At 42.9% G+C, this 15,677-nt stretch overlaps 1 protein-coding gene across 1 annotated transcript in view; it reads left to right on the top strand.

Annotated features, from left to right (window-relative positions):
• The window catches only part of Stard9 (StAR related lipid transfer domain containing 9), a 90,138-nt gene that overhangs the window by 22,085 nt on the left and 52,376 nt on the right, over positions 1-15,677 (top strand). Inside the window, 5 exon segments of the mRNA XM_032904024.1 lie at positions 6,254-6,370; positions 7,803-7,835; positions 7,923-7,984; positions 9,729-9,841; positions 13,325-13,394. Of these exon segments, the coding sequence (XP_032759915.1) occupies positions 6,254-6,370; positions 7,803-7,835; positions 7,923-7,984; positions 9,729-9,841; positions 13,325-13,394 (395 nt within the window).

Raw genomic sequence — 15,677 nt, forward strand, 5'->3', positions numbered from 1 at the left:
AGTTTTCTGCAACAGGATTGGCCCACTCTGGCAACCTTTTTTTTTTTTTTAATTCTTTCATCCATTACATCACAACCACAGTTTCCCCTATCTCCACTCCTCCCAGTCCATCCTCCATCTCCCTCTCCCCCAGATCCACTCTCCTCAGTTTCCCTCACAAAGAAAAAAAATGCATGTTTCCCAGGGGCACTAATGAAACATGACTTAACAAGTTACAATAAGATTAGGCACAAACCCGCATGTCAAGTCTGACTGAAGCAACCCAGTAGGAGGAAAAGGGTCCCAAGAGCAGGCAAAAGTCCCATAAGAACAGCAGCCTTAATACACATACACATACACATACACATACACATACACATACACATACACATACACATACACATACACATACACATACACATACACATATACATATCCTTAATGTATACGCAGAGGACCTGGCATAGACCATGCACGTTCTGTATTTGTCCAGTCTGGCAATCTTTAAGTCAAGCCTCCCTTAAACTGGCAACCTGCCTGCCTCCCTCCTCGCAGGTCTTGGTGATCTCTTTCTCTCTTGTCTCTGAACTCTCTCTTGTGCACTCAGGGTAGTCAGTTTCCACTGCTACTGGTCCAAGTTGCTGCGCTATCCCCTGTGGTTTCTCTGCCTTTTCTAAGTAGTGTTTGTATTGAAGTTCTAGTGTATGATTCTAGCTTGAGAGTGACTGGTCTAGCTCACTCCGGGCTGATTCAGTACACAGCATATTTCTTATGTCACTAGTGTGTTTGCTTTCTGGTCATTATTCATCTATCAAGACTGTGAACTATCTTACGCTTGAATAGCAGTTTCATGCATTATTTCTTCCTAATTGACCTCATCTGATTCTGAAAGTAAACTTTGAGTTTTTATTCTCATCATCCCGATGATTTTACCAGTGGCGAGAAAGGAACAGCATGTGACTAACAGCAGGTTACATAGAAAGTGGTAACACTAGTAGCCATGTGACCCAGACAACCCAAATGCAGTATCTTTTCTGGTTACTTTCTCCATACCTTTTCAGGAGATCCAGTGTCTTGCACATGCTAGGCAAGCACCCTTATCACCATTAAAATAGAATTCTTGAGACATTTACAAACTTACAGAGAAAATAGTCTCTGACCCATTTGGAAGTTTCCCCCAATTCTTGAGTGTTCATTTCCTATAAGAGGATACTCTGTGATATAATTACAATGTAACTTTCAAAATTGAGAAATGAAGTGACAGTTTTAGTGCCCTGTGACTGTCAAACCACATTTAGGGTTCATTGATTGTCCCAGTAATATTACAGCTGAGAGATGAAAAGAAAGAAGCCCGGAGCAGGAAAAAGGGTGACAGGTCCAGGTTCACATCCAGATAGGCAAACACAGGCCTTTGAGGAGACTGCATCAGCAGTCAGCACCAAGCTGAGTTGGGGATTCTCAGTCCATGACACACATACCAGGTATCAGAAGATCGGTTGGTATGGAGCCATGTTATCATAATGTTACATAGCAGTTACTTCGTGGGGTACAAGAGAATCCTACTCTTTCCTTAGTCTTGTATGTCTAGTAAGTTCTTAGATTCAGCGCCCCCCCCCCACACATACACACACACACCCTTTTAAGACAGGGTTTCTCTGTGTATTACTGACTGTCCTGGAACTCTCTCTGTAGACTGGTCTTGAATGCAGAGATTGCCTGCCTCTGCTTCTCAGGGACTGGATTAAAGGCATTCCCACCGTGCCCAGCTCCCTTATATGACTGTAAAATACCATGTGTCCTCACAGTTTCAGTTCTTCCCAGTAAACATACTGAACGGCTCCCCATGAATTCCTAGGGATAAATCATTCATCAGTTCATGCTGAATCAGTTAGTGATGCTGACAGTTTCCGGGTCCATCCAACGGCTGCTATCCTTCATCCTCAAACACAGTCAAAAGCTACTTGTAGAGTCTTTTAGGGCAGTGAAAATCCACTGTTTTATGCAGTATGGAGTAATTTAGCATAGGCCATCTCAACACCAGACAAATCTTTATTCATCTGCCAAAGTCAGATAGAGGCTGATGCTTCTTTCCTGTGGGGAAATCTGCTCTAGAGGAACAGAGACAATGTTTGATCTGTACTTGGGCCAAGGCTGAAATGAGGTCTGTTAACCCTGTGTTAGGCATGATTATAATTTTTTGTGGTTCTGGAGTTTGATAGGCAAGGCACTGTACCACTGAGCTGTCTCCAGCCCACTCTGGGAGCAAATGATGACTTCAGAGATAAGGAAACTAAGTTCAAGTTACTTGGCCAGAGATCCAGCTTTAACACAAACCTCAAAGTCTGTGTCTTTGCCTATTAACCTTGCAGTGCATCTCTTTAGAGGAAGGGTTAGGTTGTTCTTTTGCCAGCTAAAGCCCCATGGAGTTACAGATGCTACATGAATATTATCTCTTCAAATAAGGGACTCTGAATTCTTTTTTTCTAGCACAGTGACGTTTGATGGTGGGTCAGTGTGTACATATGTCCAGTCATCCTCACCTCACCATCTCTGTGATGGGCGGGGCATGTGCAGTTCTGGGACCCTTAAGGTTTCTCTAAAGTGATTGATTAATGGTGTAATTGAAATCATAGGATTGAGTAAGTGCCAGCAGTTGTTTAGATCACTTTCTGAATTAAAGGTTCTTAGTACCAAATAGAGTTAATTTTTAAAGAAAAAGATTCCTATCAAAACCCAAGTCTATTTTCAGACTTGAAATATCCCTCTTGGTTCTTCACTAGAAGGTTTCTGGTACCAACATTTGAAGTTAATATTTGATACTTAGTTTGAATACTTTCTCATTCTATATTGGAATTGTCTCAGAGTTTCTATTGCTTTGATAAACACTATTGACAAAACTGAACCTGAGGAGGAAAGGATTTATTTCATCTTATACTTCCAGGTAATAGTTCATCGCTGAGGCAAGTCAGGCAGGGGAGGAAGCTGGAGGCAGAAGTCTTGGTATTGACTTGCTCCTCATGGCTTATTCAGTCTGCTTTTTTACAGCACCCAGCTCAGGATGGCACCACCTACAGTGGGCTGGGCCCTCCCGCATCAATCAGTAATTGAGAAAATGAACTATAGACTGGCCTACAGACAACAGTTTGTTAGTTTGTTTGATTTCAAGACAGAGTTTTCTGTATAACAGCCCTGGCTGTCCTGGAACTTACTTTGTGGACCAAACTAGCCTCCACTCACAGAGATCTGCAGGCCTCTGCCTCCTGAGTGGTAGGATTAAAGACACACACTCGCTTGAAGGTAGACTACAGGCAACTCTGATGGAGGCATTGTTTGCAGTTGAGAGTCCTTTAAATGACCCCAGCTGGTGTTAACATGCTGTAAAACTAGCCAGACAGGAACAACATGAGCTTTTTAAAGTTACTTTTGATATTGTCTACTTGGGATAGAGAACATAATACTAACAGAACAAAAATCTCTCCAGACCAAAAAAACCTATCAGTGACAAGTTCCTTTAGTAATATATAGGCCATGCCTTATGATTGGATCTTGAATGGTTGTCATGAAATTGTTAACCGTGTTGTTGATTCTAGCTGGATTTGAGAAAGGCACATACATAGACACATCTCAGCCAAGTACGGTGGTGTACCTATTTAATCCCAACAGTCAGGAGGCAAGAGGCAGGTGGATCTGAGTTTGAGGCCAGCCTGGTCTACAAAGTTAGTTCCAGGACAGCCAGGGCTTCACAAAGAAACAAACCCTGTCTCAAAAAACCAAACCAAACAAACAAACAAAACAAAAGGCTATGGTTAGTCTGTGTTATATACTCTCTATACTTGAACTCAAAGATAGACAGACAGACAGACTGACAGACAGATGAAGTTGCCTATCTCTCCTGAATAGGAGCCTACAGTATACTGCAGTTCAGTGTCTTATTTTAGCCTTTAGACTGTCACAGTGAGCTGTTTACATCTGCTTCCTTGTGTTACCTGGGTGGAGTGGAACACACATTCTTTGCCTATTTTCCTCTTTCTAAAGTTGTGAGTTTTCCAGGATCGAATGGGCTAAGTTCAGCATTCCTGGCTGGAGCTCAGAAGCCTGTTGACAGCTTTTATCATTAGGCAAAGTGCTTTCTTCAAAGATACTTTCAAAACACATTTAGGCAGTTATTTGCATTTGGATAAAAACATAGACAAAGAGGACCTAGGCCCACCACACATATGTAGCAGATGTGCAGCTTGATCTTCATGTGGGTCCCAACAGCTGGAGTAGGGGCTGTCCCAGACGCTGTTGCCTGCCTGTAGATCCCATTCCCCTGACTGGGCCACCTTGTGTGGCTTCAGTAGGAGAGGATGCACCTAGTCCTGCAGTGAGTTGGTGTGCCAGTGTGAGGTGATACCCAAGGGAATGGTCCACCCTTTCTCAAAGGAGAAGGGGGTGGGGGGATGGGTGAAGGGGGGACCAGGAGGTGAGTGGGGGCTGCAATCGGGATGTAAAGTGAATAAATTAATTAATGGAAAAATATAGACAGAATAACTTTTCCTTGTTTGTTTTTCACTCTCTCTTTACTCCTCTCAGCTGATCATAAACTGTGGGCAGAAAAAAATATTTATATTTTGATATGGTTCTTTGCTGTTTCCACCTCTCTTCCCAGCTCCTGCCCTAGGAAGTTGGAGTTCTGTGGAAGATTTTCCAAATAATGAATGGATGGGAGTTAACTCATCTGTTCTAAGGCAGCAAAATATACTTCTTCTTCAGACTCAAGAATTTCACCTGCTCTGACTTTAGGAGGCAAACAAGATCTCACCTGACCTTTAACTTTGCTAACATGGAGTTAGTGTGACTAGAGAGAGCTGCAAGAGAGATCATGGGAGCTCAAGTCTTTTACTGCACACTGGTTTCCTTTGGCCTTTTGCCCAGATAATGGAAGCATTAAAAAGCAAACAAAAACAAACAGTTCTCTGCCAAGAAGCCTAAGTGCAGCTGCTAAAATACAGAGCTGTGTAGTCCTGACTTAGCTCCTGCTATTTCTGGTTGCCCCTGGTTTCATGTGTGAAGTCAGTCTGTACAGTAGTCTGTGTGATGCCGATACAAGTATCCATCTTACAGCTAGAGAAACAGAAGCTTTCAAAACTTGCCCAGGATCACCCTGCTTTGAAGTGTATGTTTGGAACCATAGCACATGAGTCAGAATTGAAAGGGAAGTTGAAGAAAGAAAAAAAAAAAATCAGGAACACTGTGGTACCCCCTAGGCATCAGGGATCCAGCACAGCACAGAACAGGCAGCAGAGCGCCATCTGCCACTCTTCTGCCTTGTGCTTGGTTCTCTGGGGGAATTGTCAACTGCTGCCTGCGTTTGTCTTTCTTTGGAAAGTCTCCCTGGTTGGTAGCCTCCTCTCAGGTGTCATTGCTCTAGCAGCCCAGAGTGAAGAGGGCGCTGAGGTAATGAACTGGGTTCTGCTTCCCACCAAGACCAACACCAGTGGCCAGAAGTGTTCCAGTGCTGCCTAGCAGAGAACAGTTCAGGTTTCGGGAAACAAAGTACAGTTTCCATATGAGGACTTCTGGAGGTTTCTGGATTTGTCATAAAACCTGACCTCAACTGAAGTGATTGTCTAGCAGAACCTGCCGGCTCTCAGGAGCAGTCAGAAGACAGACCCTCAAGGACCCTCCGTTTCGAGCTAAACTGGAACTGTGGGGGTCTTCAGACCTTGAATTTGCCTTTTGGGGCAGTGTTTCACTATTTCCACTCCATTAGCCATAGTAGGCATTTCCTAGTGTATGAGGAAAAGTATGTTTTTGTTTTTTTATCTTTGCCCTGCCTTAGATTTTCATTGTTAGACCGTGAAACACTGGAGCTGAGATATAGCTCAGTCCCTTAAGAATGCTTGCTGCTCTTTCAGAGGACACAGTTCAGTTCCTAGAACCCAGATAGCTCACAACTGCCTGTAACTTCACTTCCATGGGATCTGGCACCTTCTTCTGGTATCAGCAGGTACTCACATTTGTGTGCAATGCTCTACATGCACATACACAGAAATAATTAAAAATAAAATCTTTTTTAAAAAGACTAGGAAATATGCACTTTAAAAAAAACTAGGCTGATATAGGTACTTAAAAATATTTGAGCAGACTTACTGAATTTTCTCTTACAATTTTTTCCTGAAGTTGAATTGATTCTTATGAAATGATTGAGTTTAGATTCAATATTTTATATTTTTTAAATGTGCTATAGGAAAACGGGCCAATGACAAGCTCTTTGCTTTTGTTGTTACAGGTATTCCGGGACTTGGGGACTGAGGTACTGTCTGGAGCTTCCAAAGGCTACAACATATGTCTCTTTGCCTATGGGCAGACAGGCTCTGGGAAGACATACACCATGCTGGGGACTCCAGTGAGTATTAGCACTGAAGTGAACCATCTTCCAATGCCACAAAAAAAAAAATCAGAATCTTACATTGTCCTTACCACTGTGATTTAGAGTATGACCAATGTTAATGAGATCAATTCTTCTCTATTAACAACGGGACATCACCACTTTAACTGAATGGTAAACTCTGTATAATTAGTTTCTTTTTGTGAAACCTTGAAAATCCAGAATTTCATGGTTCCCTTGACAAAGAGTCCTTATTGGTCCAACTGGAGATGCATATGGTTTTCAGGTTCATCACTTGAAGCTTAATACTTTTGTTGGGGATTAATCTGGGCTAACTCCTAGTGCTATACAAAGATCAGACTGCTGTGTCCAAGTTTAAAAGCTGTATGTGTTAAAAGAAAACAAGAGAAATAGCTGGATTGGGAGCTTTTAAAGGTATATAGAGTGTAATACAAGTCGTTTTTTAATAACAGAAAATTGAGGGGATAATCCTAGCTGTGGTAGTACCTGCCTTTAATCCCAGAATTTGGGAATAGAGGCAGATAAATCTCTGTGAGTTCCCAGCCAGCCAGCGATACACAGTGAGATTCTGTCTCAAAACAAATAGCAGCAAGAAAAATAGAATTCAAAGGATAGCACTCTTTAATAATACCCTTTCTGATGCTAGGTGTGGCGGTGCATACCTTTAGTCCCAGCAGAGGCAGGAGGATCTCTGTGAGTTTTAGGCCAACTTTGTCTACAAAGCAAGTCTAGGATAGCCAGGACTCAGAATCCTGTCTTGAAATCCCCCATACCCTAAAAAAAAGACTCTCCTTTGTTTTAAATGTACAAGTATACTAATGAGACGACCTGGGCAGCTGTTGACCTTGCATAGGGACAGCCTGAAAGAATATCCACTTCTCTGGGCCCAGCTCATTGTTTCCTTTGTCCATGACTGGTGTGGGTCAGGTATTTGAAATTAAAGAAGAAATTGCCCACTGAACCAAGAGGAACAAAACCTTAAACCTCTGGCTGGATATGAGGTAGAGGAAATAGCAGCTTCTTTGAATTTTTGCACAGTTTTGCAGAGGGAGTTCATTCATGTGTCCTGTGTCTAGGGATAGCAGTTCGAATCTAGAAGGGACCACATTAGTAGTGTGAATTTATCCAAGCACAATAAAGTTCACTGCAGGAAAGCACATGTCTATGTTTGCCTTCTTCTCTTATCTGTCTTATGGTGATTATCAGTCTCTCGTCTATATGTTCCTTTTGTTAGCGTCTCCTGAAAGTGCCAGCTTGTAGTCTTCTGTATACTTCTATAGAGGCTGGCTAGCACACACACCCATCCTGTGTGCTTAGGGATTCCAGGTTTCCAGGTGCTTTGTGCTAAGGGGAGGACATGTGGACAGTGCCCCAAGTAAGCAGTGATGTGATGTTTTCTTTTCTTTTTTTTTTTTTTTTTTGTCACCAGGCCTCTGTTGGGCTGACTCCGAGGATCTGTGAGGTATAGACTCTCCTTTGTTGTGTACTCTCACAGTGCATTTCCTATGCCAGCTCCCTTCAGTAATACCTAACCCTCTGGTTTGTGCAGGGTCTCTTCATCAGGGAGGATGACTGTGCCTCGATGCCTTACTCCCGTAGTATAAAAGTAAGGTAAGAGCTCAAGCTCCAGACCCCAAATGTCCCGTTTCCACTCCCGACTTCATGTTTCCAGCTCCAGAGTCATCAGAGGGATGGAGAAAATCCACAGTATAGGAAATGGGAAATGTACTTAAGCCTTTGATTGTAGAAACTAATTCCCTGTCCTGGACTAGCCTATCAGGTTCTCCTCCAATGTGTCTGTTCCCCCTCACTTCCTGTAGTCTCATTCTTGTTTTTGGGATTTCCCCTCCTAACCCCTGCTGGCTCATTCTGTAGATTTCAAACCAAATTCCCAGACTAGTGCTAGAGCCAAAATTTTTTTGTTTTGTTTTGTTGGACAGCATCATGCTATGTAACCTAGGCTGCCCTCAGACTCTTTATCCTGCTGTTTTATCCTCCCAAGTGTTGTGGTTGTAGGCATGATTCTCCATGGCCTGACAAAATAAAATTTTAGCCAAGCTGCAGTGAGAAGAAATTGACACATGATTACTAGGTTTTTTCCCCCTGCCTTTTTTATAATTTTATTTGTATGAGTACACTGTAGCTGTCTTCAGACACACCAGAAGAGGGCAATGAATCCCATAACAGATGGTTGTGAGCCACCATGTGGTTGCTAGGAATTGAACTCAGGACCTCTGGAAGGGCAGTCAGGGCTCTTAACCACTGAGCCATCTCTACAGCCCTCTTTTCTTTTTTCTTTTTTCCCTCCCTTCCTCTTTCTCTCTCCTTGCCTCCCTCCCTCCCTCCCTCCCTCCCTCCTTCCTTCCTTTCTTTCTTTTCTTAGACAGGGTTTCTCTGCAAAGCCCCATCTGTCCCATAACTGGCTCTGTAGACCTGCTTGGCCTCAAACTCACAGAGATCAGCACACCTCTGCCTCTGCTGGGATTCAAGGTGTGCACCACCACTGCCTGGCTTTACTAGTTTTTCTTTAAACCTTGTATTCTCCTTCCTTTCTCACCTCCTCTCTTCCCTTTCTGTTATATGTAATCATTATTGGTTTAGTTAGGATGAAATAGGTCTCTAGAAAGTATAGCATTTTGCTCACAGTCTTGATGTGTAAAAGAGATCAGAGTTGTCCAGCTTACAGCAGGGCCAGGGATGGGACCTTCACATTTAACTTCCTCTGTTGGCTTAGTAGTGGTCCTTCAGATGAAGCATTCAAGTTTATGAGCCTATGGTGTATGGGAACCATTCTCATTCAAAGCACCACAACCATCCACGTCTCCCCCAAATAGTGCCTAGTTGGTGAATTAGGGACCAAGCATTTAAATGCCTGAGACTATGGGGGGCATTTCTCATTCAAATTACCACAAGTACATATAACTGCTTTTGCAGAGGACTCGTTTTATTTCCAGCATTCATGTGTGATGGTTCATAACTGCCTGTAAATCTAGTCCAGGGGCTCAGACTCATTTTGGCCTCTAAGGGTACCAGCTCTCACATGTGCACCCTGCCCCCCATATAACTATCGTAGTGCAAACAAAAACCAGAACAAAAGAAGGAGCACATTGGAAGGCAATTCATTGAAAGAAAGCTAATCTAAAGTGGTGCTGATGTTATAAACTGGGATATAATGGTAGCCAGTGCTCAAAACCTTGCTGTGTACATGGAGAAAGACACTTACAGGAGAACCCTGGCTTGTTGAAGTTTTAAGGTTATCAGAGCCAGAACAGGAGCCAGAACCTTTTGGTTCTCAATTTAGTGTTTCTCCTTTTTCTTCAGAATCTAATTGTCTTGCCTTTTTCTGTGTCTTTAGCTTCCTAGAAATCTACAACGAACGGGTGAGAGATCTTTTGAAGCAATCCAATCAAAATAAGTCCTACACCTTAAGGGTCAGGGAGCACCCAGAGATGGGACCCTACGTCCAAGGTGAGCATCTGTGCTCTTGGGAATTGGAGAGGGAAGTTCTCCTAATGTTTGATAGCTTTTTTAGCATGCATAATGATGGTTTTCTGTGTGTTGGCTATTGTGCTGGACATTGGTTGTATGCTGATAAGCTGATGTGATGTTTAAGCTGCCTTCAAGGCAAGCTTAAATTCTGATGAAAGTGTCATAAGGCGAACAATTACCCATTGTGATAAAGGTTTATAAAGTAGCTAGATACAGTGGTTGAAAAGACCTCTGAAGCTGGGTGATGGTGGTACATACCTTTAGTCCCAGCACTTGGGAGGCAGAGGCAGGTGAATCTCTGAGTTTGAAGCCAATCTGCTCTACAGAGCAAGTTCCAGGACAGCTGAGACAGCCAGAGTTACACAGAGAAACCCGTCTCAAAACACCAAAAAGAGAAGGAGGGGGAGAAGGAGGAGTAGGAGGTAGAAGTAGAGGTGGAAGAGGAGGAGGAGGTGGAGGTGGAAGAGGAGGAGGAGGAGGAGGAGGAGGGAGATGAGGAGGTAGAGGAGGAGGTAGAGGAAGAGGAGGAGGAAGAGAAGGAGGAGGAAGAGGAAGAGGAAGAGGAGGAGGAAGAGAAGGAGGAGGAGAGGGAGGAGGAGGGGGAGGAGGAAGAAGAGGTAGAAGTGGAGGAAGGACCCTTGTAACCCCAGCAGGTGGATTTCTGTGAGTTCCAGGTCAGCCAGTCTACAGAGCAAGTTCCAAGATAGCCAGGGCTACACAGAGAAATCGTGTATTGAAAAACCAAAAAGAATAAACTTAAAAAAAAAAAAGACTCTTGGAACATGTAGGCAACTGAAATCTGTGTGTGGTCAAGAGAGGCTTTTCTGACAGATGTAACAGAATTGATGCTAAGCCTGGAAAGGCTCATAGGACCCAGTCCTGGGAAGATGAGTAGAGTCAGGCACTGACACTGGGGCTGGGTACCATCTCTCTTTTACTTTATTAGCCTGGGATCAGCAATTTAGGAGGAACGATTGGGCTCTTTAAGGAGTAATGTTATATCCTTTTGTTGTGGGGTGTAGCCACCAGAAAAAAACACTTGGACACAGGTTCAAGCCAATAGAAAGCCTTTATTAGTCAGTAGGCAACTGCACTAGGTGCTCAGAACCCAAGTAAAGTTATGAACCTTTCTCAGGGTGAGACTTTTTTTAAAAAAAAAGATTTAATTATTATGTATGTAGTGCTCTGTCTGCATGTATGTGAGCCACCATGTTGTTGCTAGGAATTGAACTCAGGACCTCTGGAGGAGCATCCAGTGCTCTTAGTCTCTGAACCATCTCTCCAGCTGTCAGGGTGGGCTTTTAAGCACAGAAAAACAAACAAACAAACCCTCCACATCTTGGTTTAACACACCTCAGCAAGAACAGTCAGCTGGAAGAGGAACTACAGAAGTCAAAACAGAAGGATAGTTTGTTCAGCGACTTTCTTGGAACTCTGGTCCTGGGTGGGTTAGGCCTTTCTTCTCGTTTTGGCAGGTGTTAAGGTCTACATGCTGGGCTCTTAAGTCAAAGCAGTGCCTCTGTGCCTCTAACGTGTCAGTTAGGCTAAGGTCTGGGTGTCTGTAACTCAAACTGTGTTATATTCCTCACAGCTCTATGCTAACTTAAATCCTGATGAGGAGAGACACATGAGAGCTCTTCTCAACAGGCATGACTAATGGTCAGTAGCATTCACTGATTCTGCTATCAAGTGTTTCTTCCTCCCCTACCCTGGCAGCCTGGAAACAGTAATAAAAATGCCGTTTCCTTTTCCATGGAAAACAATATTGTCAAATAGATACATTAGTGCTCGTATTCCGTATTTCAAACTGTTTCCTGCCGCTCTCTCTCCTTTTCTTCCTGTTTCTCTCTGCCCTCCATCCTCTTCAGACATAGCCAGGAGACTTCGGCACACCTCCACTTAACTCTTTCCAATTTCTGCTGGAATGTTGCTGTCTTGTTTGTTAAGTCCTTGAAAATACCAGCCAGAGCTGCTTTAACATCTTCTGGTAATTTTAGTGTCTTCATCTTTCTTGGGTATCTTTCATTTATATTTACAGGTTTACATGTATGTTTGGTTTGCTAGTAAGTTCTGTGGCAGACAGTAGTTCTTAGGAGTTGGTCTCTCTTGTTCTAAGTTCCTTTGAGTACTAGGGATTAAGAAGTAAGTTGGGATCCAGTAGAGGCATGAGAAGCTTAGCTGCAGACTTTGGAAAGGCTGTTTACTTCTAATTCATCTCATTCTTGTCTTGTAGTCCTTTGGGTCTCTTTTTATAAGAACCGAATGTCCAAGCAGGCATTATATCTATAATCTCTGCACTCAGGAGGCCGGGACAAGAGGATTTTCTTGAGTCCAAGGGTATCCTGAGCTAGAGTTGAGACCCTGTTTCAAAAATAAAACAAACAAAAATTGAGGCGGTGGACAATTTGGGTATGCTGTGGAGTGTAACCCTTGTTCCTTGATTCCTGGAAAATTGCTCAGAAAATTAATTGCAGCCACTCACCTGCAGTCTAGTCACTATTCAAATTACTTTGTCAGCGTTTGCTATACATTTATTTAGCAGTAGACCTACGGCACTGTCTTGTCCGCGGGTCTCTGATACTCAGCAGAGGCTCTCTAGCTCTGGTAAATCTGTAGGTGGCTTTGCCACACCAGCCATAAAGAGTTTCTTTGTGTCTTTAGACTCACTTCCACCTTGTGTCTGAAGCCTTCACGTTCTGTAACGGCCTGTCCTAGCCGTGCTTTGCCCACAGAGCACATCCTGGCCCCTGCTCTGATTTGCTCAGCATGTATGTTTGTCTCCTGTTTCTGTAGCATTCATCTATAATGTGTGGTGCAGTGTGATTTTATGTTGTGAACTGTGAAAGAAGAGAAACATATTTACTATATGTTTTGTATGCTAAACTAAGTCTGCCACCTTGTAGGGGAAATATCACCTTCCTATCAGGAACTTTGTGATGCCCAACAATAATATATGAGGAGGAGGAGGAGATTTCTTATAACTTATGTAGTAAAGCTGGAAGGAATTGCTTTTGTTTAAGTATGGTCACTACATGAATTCTAAACCATAATCTTTGTGGAAATACACCAACCACTTGATGAGAGGTTTCAATATGTATTTATTAACTTTTTTATCTGAGTAATCTTATTTATCAGGTTTCCTCATTCTAGCTTATCAAGTGATATAAGGATGGTAAGTAAATAAAAAAGTTAAAATAATTAGAACTAGCAAGATGGCTCAGTGGGTCTAGAGGTTTTTGCTGTCAAACCTGATGACCTGAGTTCAATTCCTGGCTCCTACCTGGTGGAGGGAGAGAAGTAACTCCTGAAAATTGTCCTCTGACCGCACATGTGCAACATAGTGGCCTGCATTTAAACTCATATAAGAATAAATAGATAAGTGTAGTAAAAAGAATGACAGAAGCCTATAGGATAAGTTAGTTTACCAGAAATTTCATGTGATTTCTTTTCTCCCTTCGCAAGGTCTGTCTCAGCATGTTGTCACCAGCTATCAGCAGGTTCTCCAGCTTCTGGAGGAGGGGATAGCAAACAGGTAAACCGTTTGTTGGGCGGGGGTGTTTCTGCAGCCTGCTCTTGCTGTTCTGTGTTCCTTCCGCTGTCCTTTGGGGAACGTGGTCAAATGAGAGTGCAGGCACCAGCTTGTCAGGGATCTCACTGCTCTTCTCTGCAGTGTACAGCCAGGTCTTCCTCTCACTACAAGGAGATAGAGTCTTTTCTGGACATAATAATATTGGGGAGTACTGTCTTCTCATTGCTTGGCAAAGATGAATATAGGATAAAATGATTCATAAAACCATGTTTTTATAGTTTTCCATTCTTGTGAGGTTATAGGCAAATGAAACTAAGAGAGTGATTTACGTGCCCCTAAAGCTACTGTGAAGTGTGATAACATCTCATGTTTTCAATTACTGTGAGGACTTAGAATATTACTAATAAATGCCAAGAGGGAATCTGTTCTCCCTGGGAGGAAATACCAGTCTATAGTCTTATATTTATCCTGTTAATACTACACCTTTTAACTGAAAAAACTTAAATTTAACATTCTAGTCCAAAAATTTCATGGAACTTTCTCAGAAGAACTTTGCCTGGTCTTCAGAACAAGCTGAGCTCTTGAATTATTAAGAATTATGATTCAAGCTGGGTGTGGTGGTACATACCAGGTGGACCTTTGTGAATTTGAGGTCAGCCTGGTCTACATAGCAAGTTCCAAGGCAGCCAAGGCTACACAGAGACGCCTTGGAGGTTGGAGACTTAGTTCAATGGTAGAGCACTTGGGGTTCAGTAGTAGAGCACTTGGGGTTGGTTCTCAGCTCCAGAGAAGAAAAAGAATAGTGTCCTTGTCTCACAAAACAAAAACAAAAACCAAGAAGAGTGAAGAGGCAGGTGGCCATGACGATGCCTGTCTGTAATGCCTGCAGTGGGAGAGGCTGAGTCAGGAGGAGTCGATTTGAGACCTTCCTTGCTACATAGTAAGTTTGAGGACGGAGGTTCAATTTACGGCACCCAGTAAAGGCTCACAGCAGTCTGTACCTCCAACTTCCAGGGCATATGAAGCCTGTTTTGATATTATCAGACACCAAATATATATGTGGTACGCACAATACGTACATACAGTCATACACATACTATAAACAAATCTAAAAAAATTGAAAAAAAATAAAATGGCCTGTGAGGAGCTGGGGTGTAGTTCAGTATTAGCCCAGCACTGTGGAAACCAGACGTGGTGATGCACAGCTGTAATCCCAACATCAGAGATAGAAATAAGGACAGAAATTCAAAGCCCACCTCATATACACACTTGAGGCCAACCTGGGCTATGTGAGGAAATGTGACTGGAATGCAACTAGCATGAGCCCTAGGTTTAATCTGAAGTTCCAACAAACAAACGAAATAAATATAGTTCCTTAGAGTAGTCAATGGAATAGTCTGAGGTAGTTTTAACTAGAGTAATCCTTGACCTAGATTTAGATAAAGGAGAGACTTGGTGGCTTTAGGGATTAACACTGGGATGGATTTCTAAGATCTGCTGTGAGCTCCACATTTAAACATGGCTTCATTGTAATTCAAGATCCCTGACACTGTTAGATGAATTCTCTGCTTTATAGCTTAGCTCTCTGTGAGGCTTCTCCAGCGTACTTATACCCACACTTGTCATTTTCTTTTAAAGATTTATTCATTTATTATATATAAGTACACTGTAGCTGTTTTCAGACACACCAGAAGAGGGCATCAGATCCTATTACAAATGGTTGTGACCCACCATATGGTTGCTGGGATTTGAACTCAGGACCTCTGGAAGAGCAGTCAGTGCTCTTAACCACTAAGCCATCTCTCCAGCCTGATCATTAGCACTACTAATGGAGGTCATCCAGAGGTTCACTGCTTACTAGCTGTGACTCCAGCTAGTAAATGGCTCCAGAGTCATCTAGTTCCTTGAGCCTTTGTATCTTTGAGGTAAGATCTCTTACTGAATTTGGAGCTCACTGATTGGCTAGTCCAGCTGCTTAGTAAGCCCACTGAGATCTTCCTGCCTCTATCTCCCAACATTGGGGTTACATAAATGTGCCACCAGCCTTGTTTTTGAATGATACAGGGTCTGTCCAGGCTGGCTTCAGATTCACGGTCTTGCTGCATTCCTCTTTCTTTTTTTTTTTTTGGTTCTTTTTTTCGGAGCTGGGGGTCGAACCCAGGGCCTTGCGCTTCCTAGGCAAGCGCTCTACCACTGAGCTAAATCCCCAACCCCTGCATTCCTCTTTCAAGTGCTGGGATTTCAGGTGTGAGTCACCATTACCAATACAAAATACTGTCCCTATGT

Source organism: Rattus rattus, chromosome 5, assembly GCF_011064425.1.
Source record: "Rattus rattus isolate New Zealand chromosome 5, Rrattus_CSIRO_v1, whole genome shotgun sequence".
NCBI classification, from domain to species: Eukaryota; Metazoa; Chordata; class Mammalia; order Rodentia; family Muridae; genus Rattus; species Rattus rattus.